General features: G+C 31.4%; 5 protein-coding genes across 5 annotated transcripts in view; 2 read left to right on the top strand and 3 right to left on the bottom strand.

The window, feature by feature from the left end:
* The window catches only part of LOC119604729 (WW domain-containing oxidoreductase), a 31564-nt gene extending 23044 nt beyond the window's left edge, over positions 1-8520 (bottom strand). The window contains 4 exon segments of the mRNA XM_037957533.1: positions 7431-7610; positions 7672-8181; positions 8241-8328; positions 8392-8520. Of these exon segments, the coding sequence (XP_037813461.1) occupies positions 7431-7610; positions 7672-8181; positions 8241-8328; positions 8392-8395 (782 nt within the window). The 5' untranslated portion in view covers positions 8396-8520.
* A 4155-nt stretch (positions 8521-12675) lies between these two features.
* On the top strand, positions 12676-13818 carry LOC119604731 (protein cornichon). The gene is made up of 5 exons (XM_037957536.1): positions 12676-12801; positions 12860-13107; positions 13185-13297; positions 13356-13499; positions 13571-13818. Exons 2-5 carry the CDS (start codon positions 12958-12960, stop codon positions 13596-13598), a joined length of 435 nt encoding a protein of 144 aa, XP_037813464.1. The 5' UTR covers positions 12676-12801; positions 12860-12957; the 3' UTR covers positions 13599-13818.
* Positions 13819-15281: 1463 nt separating this feature from the next.
* On the bottom strand, positions 15282-16183 carry LOC119604732. The gene is made up of 3 exons (XM_037957537.1): positions 15937-16183; positions 15766-15820; positions 15282-15688 (listed from the first exon to the last, which is right to left on the bottom strand). Exons 1-3 carry the CDS (start codon positions 16129-16131, stop codon positions 15618-15620), a joined length of 321 nt encoding a protein of 106 aa, XP_037813465.1. The 5' UTR covers positions 16132-16183; the 3' UTR covers positions 15282-15617.
* A 702-nt stretch (positions 16184-16885) lies between these two features.
* Positions 16886-19253, top strand: LOC119604734 (zinc finger BED domain-containing protein 4-like). The gene is made up of 2 exons (XM_037957539.1): positions 16886-17015; positions 17118-19253. The coding sequence occupies exon 2, from the start codon at positions 17209-17211 to the stop codon at positions 18880-18882; it is 1674 nt and encodes a 557-aa protein (XP_037813467.1). The 5' UTR covers positions 16886-17015; positions 17118-17208; the 3' UTR covers positions 18883-19253.
* Positions 19172-22539, bottom strand: LOC119604733 (serine/threonine-protein kinase TBK1). The gene is made up of 9 exons (XM_037957538.1): positions 22187-22539; positions 21038-22064; positions 20825-20976; positions 20556-20683; positions 20421-20496; positions 20236-20360; positions 19997-20174; positions 19647-19928; positions 19172-19581 (listed from the first exon to the last, which is right to left on the bottom strand). The coding sequence occupies exons 1-9, from the start codon at positions 22268-22270 to the stop codon at positions 19462-19464; spliced, it is 2172 nt and encodes a 723-aa protein (XP_037813466.1). The 5' UTR covers positions 22271-22539; the 3' UTR covers positions 19172-19461.
* Between the last annotated feature and the right edge of the window lie 356 nt (positions 22540-22895).

A 22895-nucleotide genomic window follows, 5' to 3' on the forward strand; every position in this document is an offset into this window, starting at 1 on the left:
GTTCTAGTTCAGTTCTAGTTCAGTTCTAGTTCAGTTCTAGTTCAGTTCTAGTTCAGTTCTAGTTCAGTTCTAGTTCAGTTCTAGTTCAGTTCTAGTTCAGTTCTAGTTCAGTTCTAGTTCAGTTCTAGTTCAGTCTAGTTCAGTTCTAGTTCAGTTCTAGTTCAGTTCTAGTTCAGTTCTAGTTCAGTTCTAGTTCAGTTCTAGTTCAGTTCTAGTTCAGTTCTAGTTCAGTTCTAGTTCAGTTCTAGTTCAGTTCTAGTTCAGTTCTAGTTCAGTTCTAGTCAGTTCTAGTCAGTTCTAGTTCAGTTCTAGTTCAGTTCTAGTTCAGTTCTAGTTCAGTTCTAGTTCAGTTCTAGTTCAGTTCTAGTTCAGTTCTAGTTCAGTTCTAGTTCAGTTCTAGTTCAGTTCTAGTTCAGTTCTAGTTCCGTTCTAGTTCAGTTCTAGTTCAGTTCTAGTCAGTTCTAAGTTCCGTTCTAGTTCAGTTCTAGTTCAGTTCTAGTTCAGTTCTAGTTCAGTTCTAGTTCGTTCTAGTTCAGTTCTAGTTCAGTTCTAGTTCAGTTCTAGTTCAGTTCTAGTTCCGTTCTAGTTTCAGTTCTAGTTCATTCTAGTTCAGTTCTAGTTCAGTTCTTCGTTCAGTTTCTAGTTCAGTTCTAGTTCAGTTCTAGTCAGTTCTAGTCAGTTCTAGTTCAGTTCTAGTTCAGTTCTAGTTCAGTTCTAGTTCAGTTCTAGTTCAGTTCTAGTTCAGTTCTAGTTCAGTTCTTATTTCAGTTCTAGTTCAGTTCTTAGTTCGTTCTAGTTCAGTTCTAGTTCAGTTATCGTTTTCAGTTCTGTCAGTTCTAGGTCAGTTCTCAGTTCTAGTTCAGTTCTAGTTCAGTTCTAGTTCAGTTAGTTCAGTTCTATGTTCAGAGTTCTAGTTTCAGTTCTAGTTCAGTTCTATGTTCATTCAGTTCTAGTTCAGTTGTTAGTTCTAGTTCAGTTCTAGTTCAGTTCTAGTTCAGTTCTAGTTCAGTTCTAGTTCCGGTCTAGTTCGTTTCTAGTTCAGTTCTAGGTCATAGTTATAGTTCAGTTCTAGTTCAGTTCTAGTTCAGTTCTAGTTCGGATTCTAGTTCAAGTTCCTAGTTCAGGTTCTAGTTCAGTTCTAGTTCAGTTCTAGTTCAGTTCTAGTTCAGTTCTGTTCAGTTTCTAGGTCAGTTCTAGTTCAGTTCTAGTTCAGTTCTAGTTCAGTTCTAGTTCAGTTCTAGTTCAGTTCTAGTTCAGTTCTAGGTTCAGTTCTAGTTCAGTTCTAGTTCAGTTTCTAGTTCAGTTCTAGTTCAGTTCTAGTTCAGTTCTAGTTCAGTTCTAGTTCAGTTCTAGTTCAGTTCTAGTTCAGTTCAGTTCAGTTCTAGTTCAGGTTCTATTTCAGTTCTAGTTCAGTTCTAGTTCAGTTCTAGTTCAGTTCTAGTTCAGTTCTAGTTCAGTTCTAGTTCAGTTCTAGTTCAGTTCTAGTTAGTTCAGTTCTAGTTCAGTTCTAGTTCAGTTCTAGTTCAGTTCTAGTTCAGTTCTAGTTCAGTTCTAGTTCAGTTCTAGTTCAGTTCTAGTTCAGTTCTAGTTCAGTTCTAGTTCAGTTCTAGTTCAGTTCTAGTTCAGTTCTAGTTCAGTTCTAGTTCAGTTCTAGTTCAGTTCTAGTTCAGTTCTAGTTCAGTTCTAGTTCAGTTCTAGTTCAGTTCTAGTTCAGTTCTAGTTCAGTTCTAGTTCAGTTCTAGTTCAGTTCTAGTTCAGTTCTAGTTCAGTTTCTAGTTCAGTTCTAGTTCAGTTCTAGTTCAGTTCTAGTTCAGTTCTAGTTCAGTTCTAGTTTCAGTTCTTGTTAGTTCTAGTTTCAGTTCTTGTTCAGTTCTTGTTCAGTTCTTTTTCAGTTCTTGTTCAGTTCTTGTTCAGTTCTTGTTCAGTTCTTGTTCAGTTCTTGTTCAGTTCTGTTCAGTGTTGTTCTTGTTCAGTTCTTGTTCAGTTCAGTTCTTGTTCAGTTCTTGTTCAGTTCTTGTTCAGTTCTTGTTCAGTCTGTTCAGTTCTTGTTCAGTTCTTGTTCAGTTCTTGTTCAGTTCTTGTTCAGTTCTAGTTCAGTTTAATGCATGTTCTCTTAAAACTAAATATCGAATTCGCTTTATTAAAGAATTTTATGATTTCCAATTGGAATAATCTTGCAGATTCGACCTTGATGGATTAGCTTTCTAATTAGAAAAATTGTAGGGCAATATCTACATTTGGAATTTTAGATTTCATTGTATTATTTTTCCCAAATATTTATTTCGTTTGCAATTCGATGATAACATTTCTTGATCTACTTTGATCTTAACTGATAGGCACCACGGATTATAGAATCTCCATAAAGATCTTTTAAGCCGAAAATGGATTTTCCATCAGTATTCGGAATTAGGCCAAAAACTGAAACTTTTCTGAACAAAAATGACATTGATTGTTAGGAGTATATGAAAGGTTTTTAGGATTAACAGACGGAACTAGTACATACGAATACTTTCGATTTTAAACTAAAAAATATATGTCTAAGCACCTACAACATACATATTTATGTTGAAGTGGATCCATTCGAATGTCAATGTGTGTAGGCTTAAACATACATAAATTATGTATAAAAATACGACATACAAACATAAAAGTACAACGCAATTGTTTGTTTTTCAACTTTATATATTTTTTGGATTTCGATAGAAAGATGTATGAGTATTTTTATTTGGAAGAGTACGTTTGTTCCACATAAACAAACACATCACCAAATTTGTTTGCTGTTTAATGTTGTAGTACTACTTGGGAGGAACGTTGTATTTCTCACGTAGCTCCACCACCAAGTGCTGTTTACTTAGTTGTATGGCCATTTCAGTTGTGGTGGTGGTGCGGATGGTAATGTTGCTCTTGAATTATATGGCATACAAAAACAGCAAACAAAATATAAACAAAGTACAATATAAGAAACAATATTTTGTATATGTATATTTATTAAACATTATTTTGGTGTTTCCAGCAATGTACATACATAGATACAAAAGTTATATATCAAACCACCCTTTTTATTGCTGTTTCTTTAGTTATTTCTTGTTTTGTTACTTTAACAACAAGATTCTCTTCTTTCGCATTATACACAACAATTTTTTATTTTTTGGATACATTTGATTGTATAGCAAAAAAATTTTGGTTACCAAAGCATTTTTTCTTTCAAAGAAACCTAAAACAATAAGACAGCAAAGCAACATCGTCATCGATCGCAAATTGTTTGCGGGTTCGTTGAGAGATGCACGTACGCCAAGTGTGCTAAACTGTATTTTTCACAAAACGAAACAACAACTTTTGTCAATTCTGCGAAAAAATACATATAAATATAAACAATTAAAAGCTAAAAAACCATGTAGCTACTATATTTCTGTACTGTTAGCTGTCGAGATATTGTTTAAATTTTACTGACCTATGATAATTTACTCACTCACTCGCATAGCGTCAATATAAAATCATGAAACGTGAGTGAATTAGTCATCATCAGCACTTTGGCACACTAAACAACAATTTTATGACTTTATTAATGAAAAAGTTTATTCATTCTTAAGACAAGTGCTAAATATATAGGGTATGAGTTTATTTTTTGCAATTTTTGGATTATGACTTTGATAATGATAAGAAACGCTATGCGACGATAACTGGGAAGTGATACCATTTTTCTAAAAGTCTATAGTCCAGTCTATAGTTCAGTCTATAGCCTAGTCTATAGTCTAGTCTATAGTCTAGTCTATAGTCTAGTCTATAGTCTAGTCTATAGTCTAGTCTATAGTCTAGTCTATAGTCTAGTCTATAGTCTAGTCTAGTCTATAGTCTAGTCTATAGTCTAGTCTATAGTCTAGTCTATAGTCTAGTCTATAGTCTAGTCTATAGTCTAGTCTATAGTCTAGTCTATAGTCTAGTCTATAGTCTAGTCTATAGTCTAGTCTCTAGTCTAGTCTATAGTCTAGTCTATAGTCTAGTCTATAGTCTAGTCTATAGTCTAGTCTATAGTCTAGTCTATAGTCTAGTCCTATAGTCTAGTCTATAGTCTAGTCTAGTCTATAGTCTAGTCTATAGTCTAGTCTATAGTCTAGTCTATAGTCTAGTCTATAGTCTAGTCTATAGTCTAGTCTATAGTCTAGTCTATAGTCTAGTCTATAGTCTAGTCTATAGTCTAGTCTATAGTCTAGTCTATAGTCTAGTCTATAGTCTAGTCTATAGTCTAGTCTATAGTCTAGTCTATAGTCTAGTCTATAGTCTAGTCTATAGTCTAGTCTATAGTCTAGTCTATAGTCTAGTCTATAGTCTAGTCTATAGTCTAGTCTATAGTCTAGTCTATAGTCTAGTCTATAGTCTAGTCTATAGTCTAGTCTATAGTCTAGTCTATAGTCTAGTCTATAGTCTAGTCTATAGTCTAGTCTATAGTCTAGTCTATAGTCTAGTCTATAGTCTAGTCTATAGTCTAGTCTATAGTCTAGTCTATAGTCTAGTCTATAGTCTAGTCTATAGTCTAGTCTATAGTCTAGTCTATCTATAGTTAGTCTATAGTCTAGTCTAAGTCTAGTCTATAGTCTAGTCTATAGTCTAGTCTATAGTCTAGTCTATAGTCTAGTCTATAGTCTAGTCTATAGTCTAGTCTATAGTCTAGTCTATAGTCTAGTCTATAGTCTAGTCTATAGTCTAGTCTATAGTCTAGTCTATAGTCTAGCTATAGTCCAGTCTATAGTCTAGTCTATAGTCTAGTCTATAGTCTAGTCTATAGTCTAGCCGATAGTCTAGTCTATAGTCTAGTCTATAGTCTATTTTATGTATTTTTTTTTAATTGGCACAATTTTAAAAAAGTTAAATAATTTCGAAATATTTTTTTATTGGTAAATTTTTCTAAATAAAACCAAAATTTATATATACCGACATAATTAAGAAATCCTTAATATAGAACTCAAGCACAGATTTATATTACAAAAAAAAACTTTCCCTTGAACCTTATACTCAAATAATAAATTGTTGTAAACCTTAAAGGTAATGTTTCTGAATAAAATAATCTTAATTCAATGCCGTTGAATGTTAATTATCTTCAATTAAATGCAGACAATTAATTTATAATGAAAATGTTGTATTTTCAAAATTAAAAGCACACGTAAATCTATCACGAGACTTTAAATTTTGTGTTTACAGACAAAAAATGACAGCAGAGGGCAAATAACATGTAAATTTTTGTTAATTTAATTAAAAGGTAATTTAACTGGTTTTGAAATAGACACATTTAGTGACAAACACACTTCAGTAAATGAATTAGAAATTAAGAAAACAATATTTGAATTAATTAGAAATTTATGCAGCTAATTGTTTACGATTTATTTTAATTAATTTATTATTATTCTTGTAGAACTGTGTTATACATACACAAAGTACATTTTAGCAGACTGAAAGCAGACGATTGTTTACTTTTATTGTTATGAGTATATATTTAATAATCTAGCTTTAGAACAAAACATATAAGAAATATTAAATTAAGTTTGAAGTATGTGTGTTCAGTTATTCTACACTTCCAGAAAGCGGAAGAAATCGTCATTAAGTATTTGATTTCAAGGTTCACTTAGTGTTTCATTTATGGCCATTATTTTATTACAATTACATATAGAACTAAAGCTGATTTATGATTATTATATAAAAATCATTTTTCTCAAAATATCAGTTATTTCTCCATTTTAGTTTGCACTGTTATCTATAGTTTAGGTCTATAGTCTATTCTATTTTATAGTCCAGTTTATAGTCTAGTTTATAGTCTAGTCTATTGCCTAGTCTATAGTCTCGTCTATAGTCCAGTCTATTGTATAGTCTATAGTCTAGTGTATTGTCTAGTCTATAGTCTAGTCTATAGTCCAGTCTATAGTCTAGTCTATAGTCTAGTCTATAGTCTAGTCTATAGTCTAGTCTATAGTCTAGTCTATAGTCTAGTCTATAGTCTAGTCTATAGTCTAGTCTATAGTCTAGTCTATAGTCTAGTCTATAGTCTAGTCTATAGTCTAGTCTATAGTCTAGTCTATAGTCTAGTCTATAGTCTAGTCTATAGTCTAGTCTATAGTCTAGTCTATAGTCTAGTCTATAGTCTAGTCTATAGTCTAGTCTATAGTCTAGTCTATAGTCTAGTCTATAGTCTAGTCTATAGTCTAGTCTATAGTCTAGTCTATAGTCTAGTCTATAGTCTAGTCTATAGTCTAGTCTATAGTCTAGTCTATAGTCTAGTCTATAGTCTAGTCTATAGTCTAGTCTATAGTCTAGTCTATAGTCTAGTCTATAGTCTAGTCTATAGTCTAGTCTATAGTCTAGTCTATAGTCTAGTCTATAGTCTAGTCTATAGTCTAGTCTATAGTCTAGTCTATAGTCTAGTCTATAGTCTAGTCTATAGTCTAGTCTATAGTCTAGTCTATAGTCTAGTCTATAGTCTAGTCTATAGTCTAGTCTATAGTCTAGTCATAGTCTAGTCTATAGTCTAGTCTATAGTCTAGTCTATAGTCTAGTCTATAGTCTAGTCTATAGTCTAGTCTATAGTCTAGTCTATAGTCTAGTCTATAGTCTAGTCTATAGTCTAGTCTATAGTCTAGTCTATAGTCTAGTCTATAGTCTAGTCTATAGTCTAGTCTAGTCTAGTCTATAGTCTAGTCTATAGTCTAGTCTATAGTCTAGTCTATAGTCTAGTCTATAGTCTAGTCTATAGTCTAGTCTATAGTCTAGTCTATAGTCTAGTCTATAGTCTAGTCTATAGTCTAGTCTATAGTCTAGTCTATAGTCTAGTCTATAGTCTAGTCTATAGTCTAGTCTATAGTCTAGTCTATAGTCTAGTCTATAGTCTAGTCTATAGTCTAGTCTATAGTCTAGTCTATAGTCTAGTCTATAGTCTAGTCTATAGTCTAGTCTATAGTCTAGTCTATAGTCTAGTCTATAGTCTAGTCTATAGTCTAGTCTATAGTCTAGTCTATAGTCTAGTCTATAGTCTAGTCTATAGTCTAGTCTATAGTCTAGTCTATAGTCTAGTCTATAGTCTAGTCTATAGTCTAGTCTATAGTCTAGTCTATAGTCTAGTCTATAGTCTAGTCTATAGTCTAGTCTATAGTCTAGTCTATAGTCTAGTCTATAGTCTAGTCTATAGTCTAGTCTATAGTCTAGTCTATAGTCTAGTCTATAGTCTAGTCTATAGTCTAGTCTATAGTCTAGTCTATAGTCTAGTCTATAGTCTAGTCTATAGTCTAGTCTATATTCTAGTCTATAGTCTAGTCAATAATCTAGTCTATAGTCTACTCTATAGTCTACTCTATAGAGTAGTCTGTATTCTAGTCTATAGTCTATAATTCATTCCACAGTCTAGAACTGTAGTCTATTATATATTTGGTCCATATTAATTAACCTACCTGTGCGACTCTGATGACAGCACCACAATACGTGTCGTATGATCGAATAAAGATTCCAACTGAAGTGTAATATAAAAATGTGATAAATGACTAACTTGGAATGTAGTTTCAATGCCATTTTCGGTGACCGAATAGGGTAAAGCAAATACCCCAGCATTTAAGATTAAATAATCGATGTGTCTGCAAATTAAATACAATTTTAACTTTAATACTAAACATTTTTTAAGAATACAAAACTTACTTAACACTATTTTTGACATCATCCACAAACTGGCATACCGATTTTAATGAAGCCAAATCCAACTCTAACCATCTTAAACGATTACGGCAAGCAGGACGTTCTTTAACAATACGTTCGATAGCCGCCTCAGTTGAAGAACGACTACGGCAGGCAAATATCACTTCACAACCATGAAATGCCAGCGAGCGAGCGGTTTCATAGCCAATACCACAATTTGATCCCGTTATCACAGCAAGGCGGCCATGTAGGTCTTTGCCGTGAAGAATTTGCAAAGCAGTTGTGCTGCCATCAAAACGTTGTCTGACCTGGGCAATATTCATGGGTGGCTCCTCGGCGGCAAAGGCCAAACGTGGATCTATATTTGTCGTTTGTTGTGTCAAATTGTTGTAAAATATATGTTTTTTTGTGTTCTCATCAAAACGTTTCTCCCAACCAATCGGTAGCTCACGATTTAAACGTTTAGTGCGACCGGTGCGAGGATGTGTCATTTGAGTGGTTTTAGTTTGTTGGCTGGAAATAAAGATTTAAAATATTTTATTTTTAATTTTATGGAGAATGAGTATACTTACTTGACATAGCAAACAAAACCCTCATCGGTGGCTTGTTCCTCCCAGCCGGGTGGCAATTCATCTTCACTATCAGAATCGGGCATGAAACCTACAAGTTTTTTCCAATCGGTTTTAGTTTATAACGAAAGCTTTAATTAAAATTTATACTTACTCATTTTCTTTAATTATTTTATTAATTTTAATCGCAAAAGCAATAAAACAAATATTTTTGTTGTTATTGGTAATTTTTGCACAGGGTGTTGTTAATCTAGCTATTTTTATTAATGTTAATATAGCGATTTTGATATCATTTTTTGGGGAAAACTTAGCGCTTTCTTTAGGTTGCCAATCTAAAATATTGAAGAATTAGAATTATAAATTTTAACGGTTTTCATAAAGTGTTATAAAATTGACTGTTGATTATTTGAAAAATTGAACTGTTGTTAGAAAAAAATCGACGATCGGAGAAATATTAAAATCGATATATTGCGTCGTATCGTTCGCACGTTTGTCAAAATCCATATAAAAAATTGACAATCGTGCGTTTTCTCCTGTAAAGTAGGGTTCTATAAATCGACTTTCGAATAATCGAACAATCGACTTTTTGTCGAAAAAAGTCGAAAAGTCGAAGTCGACTATTTTGTTCCAAAAAAGTCGATAACTCGACTATCGTCTATGAAAAAAGTCGAAAAGTCGACTTTGTAAATAAAAGTCGAAAAGTCAAAAAATCGGAAAGTCGAAAAAAGTCGATAAGTCGAAAAAAGTCGAAGAAAGTCGAAAAAAGTCGAAAAGTCGGAAAAAGTCGAAAAAGTCGAAAAGAGTCGAAAATTTTAAAAAAGTGGAAGAGAGGTCAAAAACTCTAAAATAGTCGGAAAAACTCGAAAAAAGTAAAAAAATAGTCGAAAATAGTCGAAAAAGTCGAAATAAATCGAAAATAGTCAAAAAGTCGTAAAAAATCAAAAAGTCGGAAAAAGTCGAAAAGTCGGAAAAAGTCGAAAAAAGTCGAAAAGTCGAAAAAAATCGAAAAAAGTCGAAAAGTCGAAAAGTCGAAAAAAGTCGAAAAGTCGGAAAAAGTCGAAAAGTCGGAAAAAGTCGAAAAGTCGGAAAAAGTCGAAAAGTCGACCATTTATAAAATACTAAAAGTCGAAAATTCTAAAAGTCGACTTTTAAATAAATGAAAAAGGTCGAAAAGTCGAAAAATCGACTTTTCATAAAATGGAAAAAGTCGAAAGGTCGAAAAGTCGACTTTTAACTAAATGCAAAAAGTCGAAAAGTCGACTTTTCGTTTCAACTATAGAACCCTACTGTAAAGTACCTTGAAAGATATTTAATTTGCAACTGTGTATTTATTTACATAAATAAGCGTCCAAATGAGATTAAAAAGTAATTTTGTGATTATTTACATTTTTCATTTTATTCGGTTTTATTCTAATTGGTTTCAGTTTTATTTTCCTTTTTCTTCAAAATTTTCTCCACTGAGTTACATAACGGTTAATATTCTTCATCATTCTAAAATATCTGGTAGCTGTATTTATTTACAGAAATAAGCGTCCAAATGAGATTACAAATTAATTTTGTGATTATTTACATTTCCTTTTCTTCAAAATTTTCCTTTTTCTTCAAAATTTTCTCCATTGAGTGACATAACGGTTAATATTTAATTTCTAGCGATTTCTTCATCATAAATATCTGGTCCCTATAAGAAATAGGGTTCTATAGTTGAAACGAAAAGTCGACTTTTCGACTTTTCGACTTTTTGCATTTAGTTAAAAGTCGACTTTTCGACCTTTCGACTTTTTCCATTTTATGAAAAGTCGATTTTTCGACTTTTCGACCTTTTTCATTTATTTAAAAGTCGACTTTTAGACTTTTCGACTTTTAGTATTTTATAAATGGTCGACTTTTCGACCTTTCGACTTTTCGACTTTTTCCGACTTTTTTCGACTTTTCGACTTTTTCCGACTTTTTTCGACTTTTCGACTTTTTCCTACTTTTTCCGACTTTTCGACTTTTTTCGACTTTTCGACTTTTTTCGACTTTTCGACTTTTTTCGAATTTTTCCGACTTTTTTCGACTTTTCGACTTTTTCCGACTTTTCGACTTTTCGATTTTTTACGACTTTTTGACTATTTTCGACTTATTTCGACTTTTTTCGACTATTTTTTTACTTTTTTCGAGTTTTTCCGACTATTTTAGAGTTTTTGATCACTTTTCCACTTTTTTAAAATTTTCGACTATTTCCGACTTTTCGACTTTTTTCGACTTTTCGACTTTTTCCGACTTTTCGACTTTTTCCGACTTTTCGACTTTTCGACTTTCTTCGACTTTTTTCGACTTATCGACTTTTTTCGACTTTCCGACTTTTCGACTTTTATTTACAAAGTCGACTTTTCGACTTTTTTCATAGACGATAGTCGAGTTATCGACTTTTTTGGAACAAAATAGTCGACTTCGACTTTTCGACTTTTTTCGACAAAAAGTCGATTGTTCGATTATTCGAAAGTCGATTTATAGAACCCTAATAAGAAATGAATGACCGAAACTAACACATACAAAATGATTTTACTAACACACATGCAACATTTTTTTTATAGAATTGTCGAAAAAAAAAATTAATGGATAATTCCATCAACAATGACAGCCAAATGACCGTTACTGCACCCAATGTGTGGTATAGGGTTGAATTTGCATATGAAAGAATGAAACAACTACATTTTGATTAAAATGTATTAAAATTTATATTTTGATCAACAATGACAGCCAAATGACCGATCAAATGACTGTCACTGTGTTACAGAGTTGTATTTTTCGTCGTTACAAATTAATTGTTTCTACGAAAGCCAAAGATCAAGAAGCGAAGAAATAAAAAAATTACAAAGTCTTTAAATTATTAAAAATAATGAGAATTATTATAAACTAAATTTTAAAAAAGCTCAGGAAGTGGATCAGAAGATAAACAATTCGGAGTTTAATCAATCAATGGTAACATAAATATGTACTTATGATTTTTATATTTCGATACTTATGTATTTCTTTACAGACAACATATTTCCACAAATTAATAGGAGCATCAGAGGACTTAAGATTCTGCGAGATATGTAAAATGGTGAAAAGACTGGTAATTTATGTATATGATTACTATATTAATAAAATTAACAATATATATATTAAAATATCAATAAATTGTCTTTTATTATAAATTGGTATAGCCGTCAGATTTGACGGATATATTCATCAAGTGTGATTAGTCAACAATGATCGATTAATGCATCATTTTTTTATTTGTTAACTGTGATGGATATATCCATCAAGCATGATTAGTCAATCATGACTAATATTTATATCATCCATGATTAGTAAACAACAAAAGAGTGAGCAGCTCAAATATATGTTTTAAAGTCGATAGAATTCATAAGTGCGAGGGTGATGCAACATCACATGTACACAAATGTTTCCATCACTTTTTACATATTGCCCTTAAGAAAGTGATGGGAGCTTTGTTCTACGCAATGATGGGTATATTCTCAGTAGTGACAGTCAATTGACCGGTCAAATGACTGTCACTGTTCTTATAGGGGTAGCTCTTTGCATTTTACACCATGTCTATATTAGACAAATATTTATGACGGCACTTAACAAAAAGTCGGCAGAAAAATTGTCAGTTTTTTGTTTATGTTACAGTCAAACTCGTTTATAACGATCTCCGCGGGACCAGTCAAATTCCAAAAATAAAGTGGCATTTTACGAAATTTTAAGAATATGATTTATAAATTTATTTAATATTCTTTACAAAAACCACCATTGATTTTATTTGTTCATATTTTTCTTAACAAATTTAAGTTTTTTTTTTCAACAAAGCAAAATATATCCTTATGATTTCAACACATAATTTTGAAGTTCGTTATAAAAAAGGAAAATTGTATGAAATTGTACTTGAGGGACTGAAAAAGTAGTTCGTTTTATACGAGGATTCGTAATAACTGAGTTCTTTATAAGAGATGTTTTTTGTATGAAGTTACCAAAATAGCGGGACTTGAAAACTTGTTCGTAATAACCGAGAATTCGTTATAACCGAGTTCGTTATAAGCGAGTTTGACTGTAATACATAGGGGTAACAAAACGTTGATTTTATCACGACAACTCACAGATAATTTTATTGAAATAAGGCTATATTTTATAAAAACAATTAAAATTAAATGCAAATTTTGTAAATAAACACTAATTTCACTAAAACTAATGTTAAAAATCAATTTTAATTGCACAAAAATAAAATTCTAAACAAATTTTACAATAAAATGACGTTTGTTATCAAGACAACGTTGTCTAAACAGTTGTGTAGACAACATTGTCATAACGACGTTATAACGCTAATAAATGCCGTCTGTACCTGCTAATTTTTTATTATGATAACAATTTGACGTTTAGCATAATAAATATTTGTCTAATATAGACATGGCTTAAGCAACTCTGTTTTTATAATGAACTCATAATTGAAATTACTCAACTGTCATGACGACAGGAGACACCTCGAACCAAAAAAAAGCGAAAATTTTAACAAAATTTTGAGTTTTCCTAAACGAATGTGAGTTTTTGCATAAAACAATTAATATAAAATTAATAATATGCTATTTCTATTGCAGCATAAAGTGTATATATAATTAAACATCCACTAAATACCCGCCTTTTGGGAGATTTTGTTTAGCAAAGTCCAACCGAGAAACACACAGAGAGAAAAACAATGGCTTTCAATTTTACGGCATTTACCTATATAATTGCCCTGATAGGTGATGCATTTTTAATATTCTTTGCAATATTTCATGTTATTGCTTTCGATGAATTAAAAACAGATTATAAAAATCCCATAGATCAATGTAATAGTTTAAATCCGGTAAGTTATGAACAATAATTATTAACTTATGGGCATTTATTAATGTCTAGCATTTCTATTGTTTTCTTGGATCCTAGCTGGTGTTGCCGGAATATTTGCTGCACATCTTTTTGAATTTGTTATTTTTAGTATGTGGTGAATGGTTTTCATTGTGTATCAATATTCCATTGATTGCCTATCATATATGGCGGTAAGTTTGGAGTCTTTTACTAGAAAGCAACAACTTTTAAGCTTTTGATTACTTACAGTTACAAAAATCGTCCCGTCATGTCTGGTCCTGGTCTTTATGATCCAACCACAGTTTTATCTTCGGATAATTTAACCAAAAATATGCGTGAAGGCTGGATTAAATTGGCCATTTATTTAATATCATTCTTCTATTATATCTATGGGTAAGTATTTAACTAAATTTTACATTAAAATATTTACTTTCAACTTTTCTCTTTTATCTTTCTTATTTTAGCATGGTCTACTCTCTAATCTCAACGTAGATGTTACGATAAAAAAAAGTTTATTTCTTTTTCTTCAAAGCGCTTGTCGTCCAATCAATTACCAACAAAATGTAATAATTTTTTTTGTGTGTCGTCGTACAATTCTTATCTTAAAACAAACATATTAGCAAAAATAACATGTAGACACACATACCAAACACCTGTTTCTTTAATTTATTATTTCTTCTTGAACAAAAAAATCATAATACTATAGTGAAAATTGAAAATTTTTTCTAATATTAATACGAAAGTTAAAAAAAGATTTTGTGTAAAATAAATAAACAAAACTCAAACCTTAAAAGAAAAGCTACAAAAATAATTAGTTCAAGGGTCTTTTAGATTAAAATTAACAACTATGATCATACATGCGTATATACAGTGTCTCTCATAAGTATTCGAATTTAGGTAAACTATGAAAAAAACCAAATTTAATAATATATTTTGTGTGGAAAATAAATAAATTAATTTGTTATATTGTCTAGATAGTCCTTAGATTTGATATCACAATATAAGTTTTAAGGGGTTACTATCCACGGAAAGGATATATTTTTTGACCATTTGGTCCACAATTTTGGGGGATTTGTACCCTCTTTTCATGTAATATCATTAAAATGGCGATTTTTGGTTTTCAGTTTCTAATTGAATTATCTGGATCATAAGTCCCTTTTCGTACCTCTAGGGACGATATTTTCCGACAAAGTTGTCTAGTGTATATTCATGTACATATTGGCACTAATATATTTTAAATTTTCAATATATTATAGCGGTATACAACCCCAAAACATGCCTTAATAAAACGTCATCCTATATAGTAGATTTCAGTTTTTACTACTCGTAACTTTCACGCTTATGTTGCCCGTTACAATAACACTGTAAGTCCAAATTTTGGTTTTAATTTGACCATAGTAAATAATATTTATCAACATTTTTGAGTTAGATCATAATGATATCGTGCCATGCAGCATGGAGGCCATTCGTATACAAAAATAATGATTTTACTACTTTGAATGGTGTTTCTTCGAGGCATGTTTTGGAGTTGTACACTTCCACAACACATTGAAAACTTAAAATGTATAAAAGCTGATATCTAAATGAATATATAGCAGAAAACTTCCCCGAAAATAGTTGATCCTAGTATTATAAAAATGGACTTAAGTTCCAATATATTGAATTAGTGACAGAAGAATGATCCGAATAATTTATCTTGGAACGTTTAAATACAGATTCTTGTAACAAAAAATGTTATTTTTATATACCCCAAGGGATCTTATAAGTCCCAATATCAAATTTTTGTTTTATCTCTGGAAATAAGGAGAAAAATTTACAATTATGGCCAAAAATCGCCATTTTAATGATATTACTTGAAAAAAGGTACAAATTTCCCAAAATTGTGGACCAAATGGTCAAAAAATATATCCTTTCCGTGGATAGTAACCCCTTAAAACAATATTACGCATAAAAACCATTCGATTCTAAAATTTGTGTTGCGTATAATATGATCAAATATGAAATACAGGAAAAATTCGTATACTTTTGAGAGGCAATTTCATGGACTTTTTTTAAAAATCCATAATTAATTTAAGTCAATGCAAATTTTTCAAGTTTTAAAAAGCGTGATATCAAACATAACGACTATCTAGACAATATAACAAATTAATTTATTTATTTTGCACACAAAATATATTATTAAACTTGGTTTCTTTTTATAGTTTACCCAAATTCGAATAATTATGAGAGACACTGTATATTTAATTTACCTGTTGAGATAATTTTTATACTTGCACTACTTTGGTGGGGAGAGTATAATGAGTGTGAGACAATGTTTGCAACCCAATTGACTACTACTGCATCAGCGATCAACCATTAAATCGTATAATCAAGATTTCTTACAAATTGCAAAAAGATTTAAAAATTAAATTAAATACTTACTACATACTTTTTATAATTAAAAACAAACTTTTTAATTAAATTAAAAGTATGATCGGCTTCTTGTTAAAACAATTGGCAGCACTTTTTACATTATTTCAAACACCGTTCTGAAACTGAAATGGTATCGGTTACGGTATCTTGGTTTATCTCTGCAACGGTACCTGCATAAGATAATAATTCGCCGAATCTTTGAATAAGTGTTGAAATATTTAAAATAATAAATGTCCATTAAATTTACTTGTCCAGTTGTTGTTTTGGAGGCTTCTTAAACGATATTTTGAACCAAGAATAATCTACAAAATTTAGAGTACAATATTTTCATTACCGGCAGAAAATTGTATGTTCATTTGCAATTGATTTGTGACGATATATACTTTATATTCATCATTAGATGCAAGCAATATTTTACCTCAAATGGTTTTTTATAACCGTTTTCCAACATCCCAAGCAGATTGCAGGTTACTGATTGAACAAAACGTTCAAAATACCATCTTAGTGCCGGTTCACACAGAAAAACTGTTTTTGGGAAACTTTTTTTCATGTCGCCCAGTTTCGAATTGCGCCCTATGTTTACAATTTGAAAGTTCCTCCAACAACCACCCATTTATTTATTAAACGAATTTGTTTGTTGTGAAAAATTATAGCAAACAATGTCAATCTGGCGTTTTTTAGAATAATTTATTGTGGATTTCTAAGCGATTTCGTGCAAATTTTTATTTTTTAATTATATGTTTGTAACATGAAGTTTTGAAACAAAATATTATATTTTTAATGGTAAATACCCGTTTATTTATAAGAAAAAAATTTTTTCAATTGTTTATTTCTTAGTGATTTTTTAACGATTGAGATTTCAATAAAAGGGGCATTACTAATCTTTATTTAAAAACAGGCACTTGCAATTTTTTGCAAATTAGCGTTCGCGTACTTTTTGAGATATTTTTTAAATAGAGAGCAAATTAAAAATTACTCTCTCATAATAAAGTTAATGGACATTTTTTACTAGAATATATGCAAAAACACCTAATATACATAAGTATTTTATATATATTTTTGACAAAATTTTTGTTTCTTCATGGTTAACATTTGTCATGTTCACATTAACATATTTATGTTAACTCCAGAGTGAAAAGTGGATTAAAAAGAGATAGTCAAAAAAATTATTATATTGGTATGAAAAAGAAAGAAATACAATTTGCAGCATTGTAAATGTTGCTTAAAGCAGAAAATAGTGTTGCCATACAAATACATATAAACGAGAAAACATAAAGAAAAATAATGTCCTTTTGGCATCACCGCAAAATTTGTATCACAACAAGGATAATCCGAAAAAGGTGCAAAGTGATGAATTCAGGTAAAGACGAGAGAATTCATTATTTGTTTATATATATAAAAATATTGACAGCGTCACTTGTCAGAGATATTTTTTATATACGGAGTTTAACAGTGTTATTGTAAATGTTAAGAACAACAAAACAAACAGTTGTTAAAGTAAGGCCATTTTGTGTGAATTTATCTTGTTTTGTATCACAAAGTATAATTTTTTTTATCACAAGAAACTTTTTCACAACTAACACTGTGTTCTATGTTTAGCATACAAATTTTTCGCATCATAACAAAATAAAACTATAATTAAAACCGCAAAAGTGAAGCAAATACTAAATAAAAACAGTATAAAAATAAAATGAATTCAAGAAAAAGACCAGCTAGTACAGAAGATGATGAAAGTGAAGGCGCCAAATGCAATTCAACCTTAGATTTGGGACATTTGAAAAGACCTCTAATAGATGAACCACCATTAGAACAGCCGGCCTGCAGTTCACAGCAATATTTTGTGGAGACTGCCTCAACTATTCTAAAATTGAAGAAACTCGACAAACAGGTTTTGAAAATGATTGCAAAGGGACATCATACATTGAGCATTGTCGAAGAGCCAGAATTTAGGAAACTTGTAAAGAATGTATCGCGTTTTCGCGGCTATAGACTACAGACAAGAAGATCCTTAACCAATGAATTACTGCCAAATGTTTGTAGAGAAATTTTGGAAAATGTTAAATCTAAAATACGCTCATCTCTGGCTGTGTGTCTAACTACAGACAGTTGGACTTCGACAACTAATGTCTGCTATGTCACAGTCACCGCCCATTATATCGAGAGTGAAAACACCGAACTAAAATCATATTTAATTGGATGTTCTGAAATTAAAGACGGTTTCTCGGATGATGGTTTATATAATTTCTTCAAAAATATTATGCTGGAATTTGATATTTGGAATAAAGTTTCAGCTATAGTTAGTGATGATAATGTGGTAAATATTGCTGCCGTAGTTAGACAGGGTCCATGGAGTGAAATCAGCTGTTTTGCTCAGGCTTTACAACGAATACTACACACTTCCCTGGACGTAGTAAACGATATTATTGAGAAAACTAAAAAAATTGTAGAATATTTACATAACTCTACTCCAGGCCTTGAAATAATAAAGGAAGTCGAACAACAAATGGGTATTACTATAACACAACTTAAGCCTGAAGTGGAAAAACATGGCTGTGACACTTACCAAATGCTAGAGAGTATTATAAATCTTAAGAATATATTATTGGCAAAATTCGCTTTACAATGTCCCCATCTATTGTTATCGCCGGAAGAGTGGGAATATCTAACTGAAATAATACACATTCTAAAACCTTTCTACGAAGTCATACAAGAAATTTGTGCAGAAAATAATGTGATGTTATCAAAAGCCTCCGTTCTCAGCAATCTTTTACAGAGCTTCATTGCAAAATGCTTTTCCCGCCATACCAAAGTAACGGCTGTGATTACGAAAATTAAAAATGAAATGAACGCCTATGACTTTGGAGATTATGAAAATAATTATTTATATGCCGAAAGCATTTTGTTGGATCCACGCTTCAAAAGAAATGGTTTTCGCAGCAATAGCGCCTATGAGACAGCTGTGGAAAAATTGCGCAACCGTATAAACTCTATAAGATTAAATATTGACAACCAAATAAGAACATCATCCGCCGAGCAAGGTAATAGCATTTGGCATGATTTCGATCAAGATGTTTACAAAAACTTCAGAGCCGAAGATAATGTGGCAGCCGCTAAGCTAGAATTTGATAATTATTTGGAAGAGGAATATTTAGAGCGTAAAAATGATCCACTCATTTGGTGGAATAAACGAAAAAACATCTATCCCCGTCTTTATCAGTACGCTCTCAAGCGGCTGTGCAATTTGGCGACATCGGTACCTAGTGAGCAAATATTTTCCTCCACAGCTCAGACTATAAGAGATCGTCGTATGCATTTAGAACCCGAAGAAGTTTCGAGTTTAGTATTTTTACATCATAATATGTAAATTTTTATTATGAACTCCTATTCTGCAAGGTTTTGCAAATATTTGCGAACACCCTCCTCTAAGCCGGGTGAAATGAGAATTTGTCATTTAATTCAAACATTTTATTTATAACATTCATTTCACTTGGTTTATTTAGTAGAATTATATTGATAAGATTTAGCTTAAATTGTCCTTTTTAATTTAATCTAATATAATAAACGAATATCAAAGAAATGTAAATCGTGGCATTCAGTTAATTTGAAAAAATCATAATAATTAGATCACTTACAGATTCTTTGAAAATATACATATGAAAAAAATAAAAACAAAAAAATCATAAAAGGTAATTTTCAAAAAAAAAAAAAACTCCGTCCTTGATATGTAAAATTTTACCAATCATTCGGAATTTATAGGTTTCTTTCATCTTGTGACCATAGCCATTAAACATAATTATAAAATTTGTTTTATCTATTTATTAAATATAGGAGTATATATACACTATATCAGTTATAAAAGAAGCGAACCATATAAAAAACGAAATTATATAAAAAAATATCAAACTTAAACCAAATAAGTATTTAAAACATAATACAAATATATTCAAAAATCCAAAGGATTTGCAGCAGTTGGTAAACGTATTCCCAATTCTTGCAACATTGAGATCAGTTGACGATTTTGTTTCATTATAGCTAATATTTCCTGTTGCTGTTGTTGCATAAACTAAAAGTAAATAGAAAAATCTAAGTTATTTACAGCTGGGAAATGTACAAAAAAAAAAAACTTACAATTAGACGACTTTTTTGCTCAATTTTCGATAACTGATTACTATTATTTACTAATTTGGCATCCATATCCTTTTGTAAATCGATTTTAAGACGATACAAATCATCGCGTATAGTATTTAAAGTGCGTTCACATTCTCGTACATCTTTTTCTAAGATTTCACTTTTTAAGTAGACCGTTTGTGCCAGCTTATACCAGTCAGCTAAACATTCAGCCATTTGAGCCACCGAGGGCTTAACATCATCCATTAACAATGATTTTATACGTTTGCCATTGCGATCCACCTGTATTGTTAAACAAACAAATATATATTAAAAAATACTTTAATATTACTTTTTCAATAGAATGTTACCTTAATTTTTTCCAAAGCATGAAACTGTTCATCATTGTAGGTTAAAGTACGTGTAGCACGATCTCTTAATAAATGTTGCCAGGAGTCACGTAAACGCTCTACTAAATATTTTGCTTGGGCACTGGCTCTGGTGCGACAGGGACATTTTTTACCATGCATAGAAGAAGACCATTGCTCACTAATAAAAATTGTTAAAAATGTACAAAACTTTATTTTTAATTTAAACTCTATAAACCTACTTTAATTGATCTTCCACCACAAAGTTGGTATGCAATTGCATTATAACATCGGCAGCACTATCAAAATCTGTTTTAAGATTTTCCAATTTTTGTAAAATGGGTTTCAGTTCTTGGTCACCCTTAGTCTAGGGTTTAAAACAAAAAGTTTAATATTGATTGAATCATTTTAGTTATAAACAACTTACCACTTTAGCCATACTTTGCACCGCATCAGCATAGTCTATTTCAGTCGATAGTAACTTATCAAAATGTTTGGTTTTTCTAAAATTTTAAAAGTTCTTTTAAGAATCATTTCAATTTCATATGTATTACTAACTTACTTTACCAGCAAAGTGATAGTTGTAATTAAAGTTTCAATAAACTGTTGTACAGCCTTTTTTATTAAGATATCAATATTGGTAAAGGTGTCTACGCGTCTTTTGCATTCATGGCCCACACTGCAAGCCGCCTTCCAAAGAAACAAAAAATACATAATATTTAATTTTAAATGCTCTAATGAAAGCTTGGTTCACACCTATAAAATATCTAAAATACGACTTTTCCAAAATTTTTCATATTAACTGGCACCAGAAGAATCATACGTACATACCTTAGCTAGACTAGCATCATTTTCAACTGAAACATTGCTGGGAAAAACAGGAAATTTGGGCAAATCAAGTTGTTGTGGTAATTGAACATTATTATCATCATTGCTATATAAGAATATAGGATCTTCCGTAGTGGTTTTGGGAAAAGAATTGGCTGAAAATAATAAACACCAAATTACGTCTACTTTCGATCGTTATAAACGATTCACACTCACCTGTGGTATGCAAATTAATTCTCTTTTCTAAATGCTCATTATTAAAGAGTAATATTTGTTTTTCTAAAGGCACTTTCGTTTGCATTAGTATACGTTCACGAAAATGTTCGATTTGTTCTTCGGGTTCCAAAAAGATTTCCACTGAACTAGTGCGATTTGAAAAGAATACATGTATGACACGTTTGTGTAAGATCAAAGTAACTTCTTGAAAGAATCTATCAAATGACCAGGTTTTTTCACGATTTTCCTCCAAGAGACCCGCTAGAAGGGGGGTAACTAAAGTCTTAAGACCCTCGGACAAATGACAGTGTGGAGGTAAAGTGGTCGACCATTCAATGGGACCATTTTCCGATGTTTGGGTGCCGGATATAACACCCGAAGCTTTTTTGGTAGTAATTTGATGCATAGTTTCTCGATTCTTACGGCCACCATAGGGACGAAAGGGTAAATTTCCCGTAGCCACATGATACAGAGTGACGCCTATGGACCATAAGTCTACATTGGCGGTAAAGGAACGATTTATGGATTTCCTAAGAACCGCCCTTTCATACAAATCTGGATGTAGATACTCTTCAGTGCCATAAAGTGATGCAAATGGCTGATTATCTTCTAGTTCACGGGCGGCACCAAAATCCGTTAGCTTGTATATAGTCTGACCATCTTCTGAAATAAATTTCATAATATTCCCCGGCTTTAAGTCACGATGTACCAATTTGTTATCTCTCAAGTGTTTCATGCCGGCACATAAATGTTCCAAAACCAATAAGAATTCATGCTCGGGCAAACCATAGGAATTTTCGGGATCATCTAAAATGTTAAATAAACTACCACCGGTACACAGTTCCATAACAATCACTTTGCCACGGCCCTCTTGATCCTCTTCGATGGCTAAAAGTTTTACAATGTTTTCATGGTTGACTTTCTTTAAAGCTTCGAATTCTCGCATTTGTACATCTGGAGGACGCATGTGACTGTAAGGGTTAAATGTTTTGACGGCAACTGATTCTCCGGTAATTTTGTTGACACCCTGTGTTATTGTTTACAAAGCAACAACAAGGGAAAAGCCAAAGAAACAACAACAAAGCAAGCATGAATTACGTTTCCCATTAGAACGAAAAAAAAAAAACAATATGGAAAAGGGGAAATTACCTGAAAAACCGAACCAGTTGCACCTTTGCCCAAAACACTGGTGGTACACCAAACATAATTTAAGGAACCCCTTAGGAAAGACATTTTTCTACGTGTTTTTTTGTTTATTTCCTTTTGTGGAGTGGTTTCAGGCACTTCTTACTTTCACTTCTTGGAAATTTGTTTTTTCTCTTTTTGATTTTATTTGCCGTTATAATTAATACATTTCGTTTACGTTTTACTAGTTGATCAATACTTTTTTATTAGTTTTAGTAATATTTGCGAAATAATTTGATAATTTACTAATAATTTTTAGTTTTTCTTTATCAATGGAATGACGCTTATTTTAACACGGAAAGAGAAACAGAAAAAGAACAACAAAAAATACCAATGCATTCGTCAGCTGTTTAATTAAAAGAGTTGCCATATTTAACGAATTGTTTACAATTTAAACCACTGACGACAAGCGACAGATGAAAAACAAATGAAACACAAGAAGTATTATTCTAGCGACATTACCGCCTTCATTGTAACTGAGCTGCTATTGTAATAGGAATTTTAACCCACAAACGTGTTAAGTACAAAATAGAATCTTAACAATTTTTGTAGGAATAAGTACAAGACTCTGAAAAATCATAAATTTTTCTTGAAAAACCTAAAATCCTAAGTAAGAAAGAAACATGTACATTTTTTATAGAAAATCGGTACTACATCGGGACCCAAACATTGA

The sequence above is a fragment of the Lucilia sericata genome, unplaced genomic scaffold, assembly GCF_015586225.1.
Source record: "Lucilia sericata isolate MDLA Ls3-8-SP2 unplaced genomic scaffold, ASM1558622v1 Contig000422F_arrow, whole genome shotgun sequence".
Classification (NCBI taxonomy): domain Eukaryota; kingdom Metazoa; phylum Arthropoda; class Insecta; order Diptera; family Calliphoridae; genus Lucilia; species Lucilia sericata.

Excerpts from the sequence above, each read along its gene's own strand:
- LOC119604731 (XM_037957536.1), top strand. The coding sequence starts at position 12,958 with ATGGCTTTCAATTTTACGGCATTTACCTATATAATTGCCCTGATAGGT. Across the intron at positions 13,108-13,184 it reads AATGTAATAGTTTAAATCCG|CTGGTGTTGCCGGAATATTT; the intron begins GTAAGTTATGAA and ends CTTGGATCCTAG. Across the intron at positions 13,298-13,355 it reads ATTGCCTATCATATATGGCG|TTACAAAAATCGTCCCGTCA; the intron begins GTAAGTTTGGAG and ends GATTACTTACAG.
- LOC119604732 (XM_037957537.1), bottom strand. The coding sequence starts at position 16,131 with ATGGGTGGTTGTTGGAGGAACTTTCAAATTGTAAACATAGGGCGCAAT. Across the intron at positions 15,821-15,936 it reads GTTATAAAAAACCATTTGAG|ATTATTCTTGGTTCAAAATA; the intron begins GTAAAATATTGC and ends TAAATTTTGTAG. Across the intron at positions 15,689-15,765 it reads CCAAAACAACAACTGGACAA|GTACCGTTGCAGAGATAAAC; the intron begins GTAAATTTAATG and ends TATCTTATGCAG.
- LOC119604734 (XM_037957539.1), top strand. The coding sequence starts at position 17,209 with ATGAATTCAAGAAAAAGACCAGCTAGTACAGAAGATGATGAAAGTGAA.
- LOC119604733 (XM_037957538.1), bottom strand. The coding sequence starts at position 22,270 with ATGTCTTTCCTAAGGGGTTCCTTAAATTATGTTTGGTGTACCACCAGT. Across the intron at positions 20,684-20,824 it reads ATGATGCTAGTCTAGCTAAG|GCGGCTTGCAGTGTGGGCCA; the intron begins GTATGTACGTAT and ends TTTCTTTGGAAG. Across the intron at positions 20,497-20,555 it reads ACTATCACTTTGCTGGTAAA|AAAAACCAAACATTTTGATA; the intron begins GTAAGTTAGTAA and ends TTAAAATTTTAG.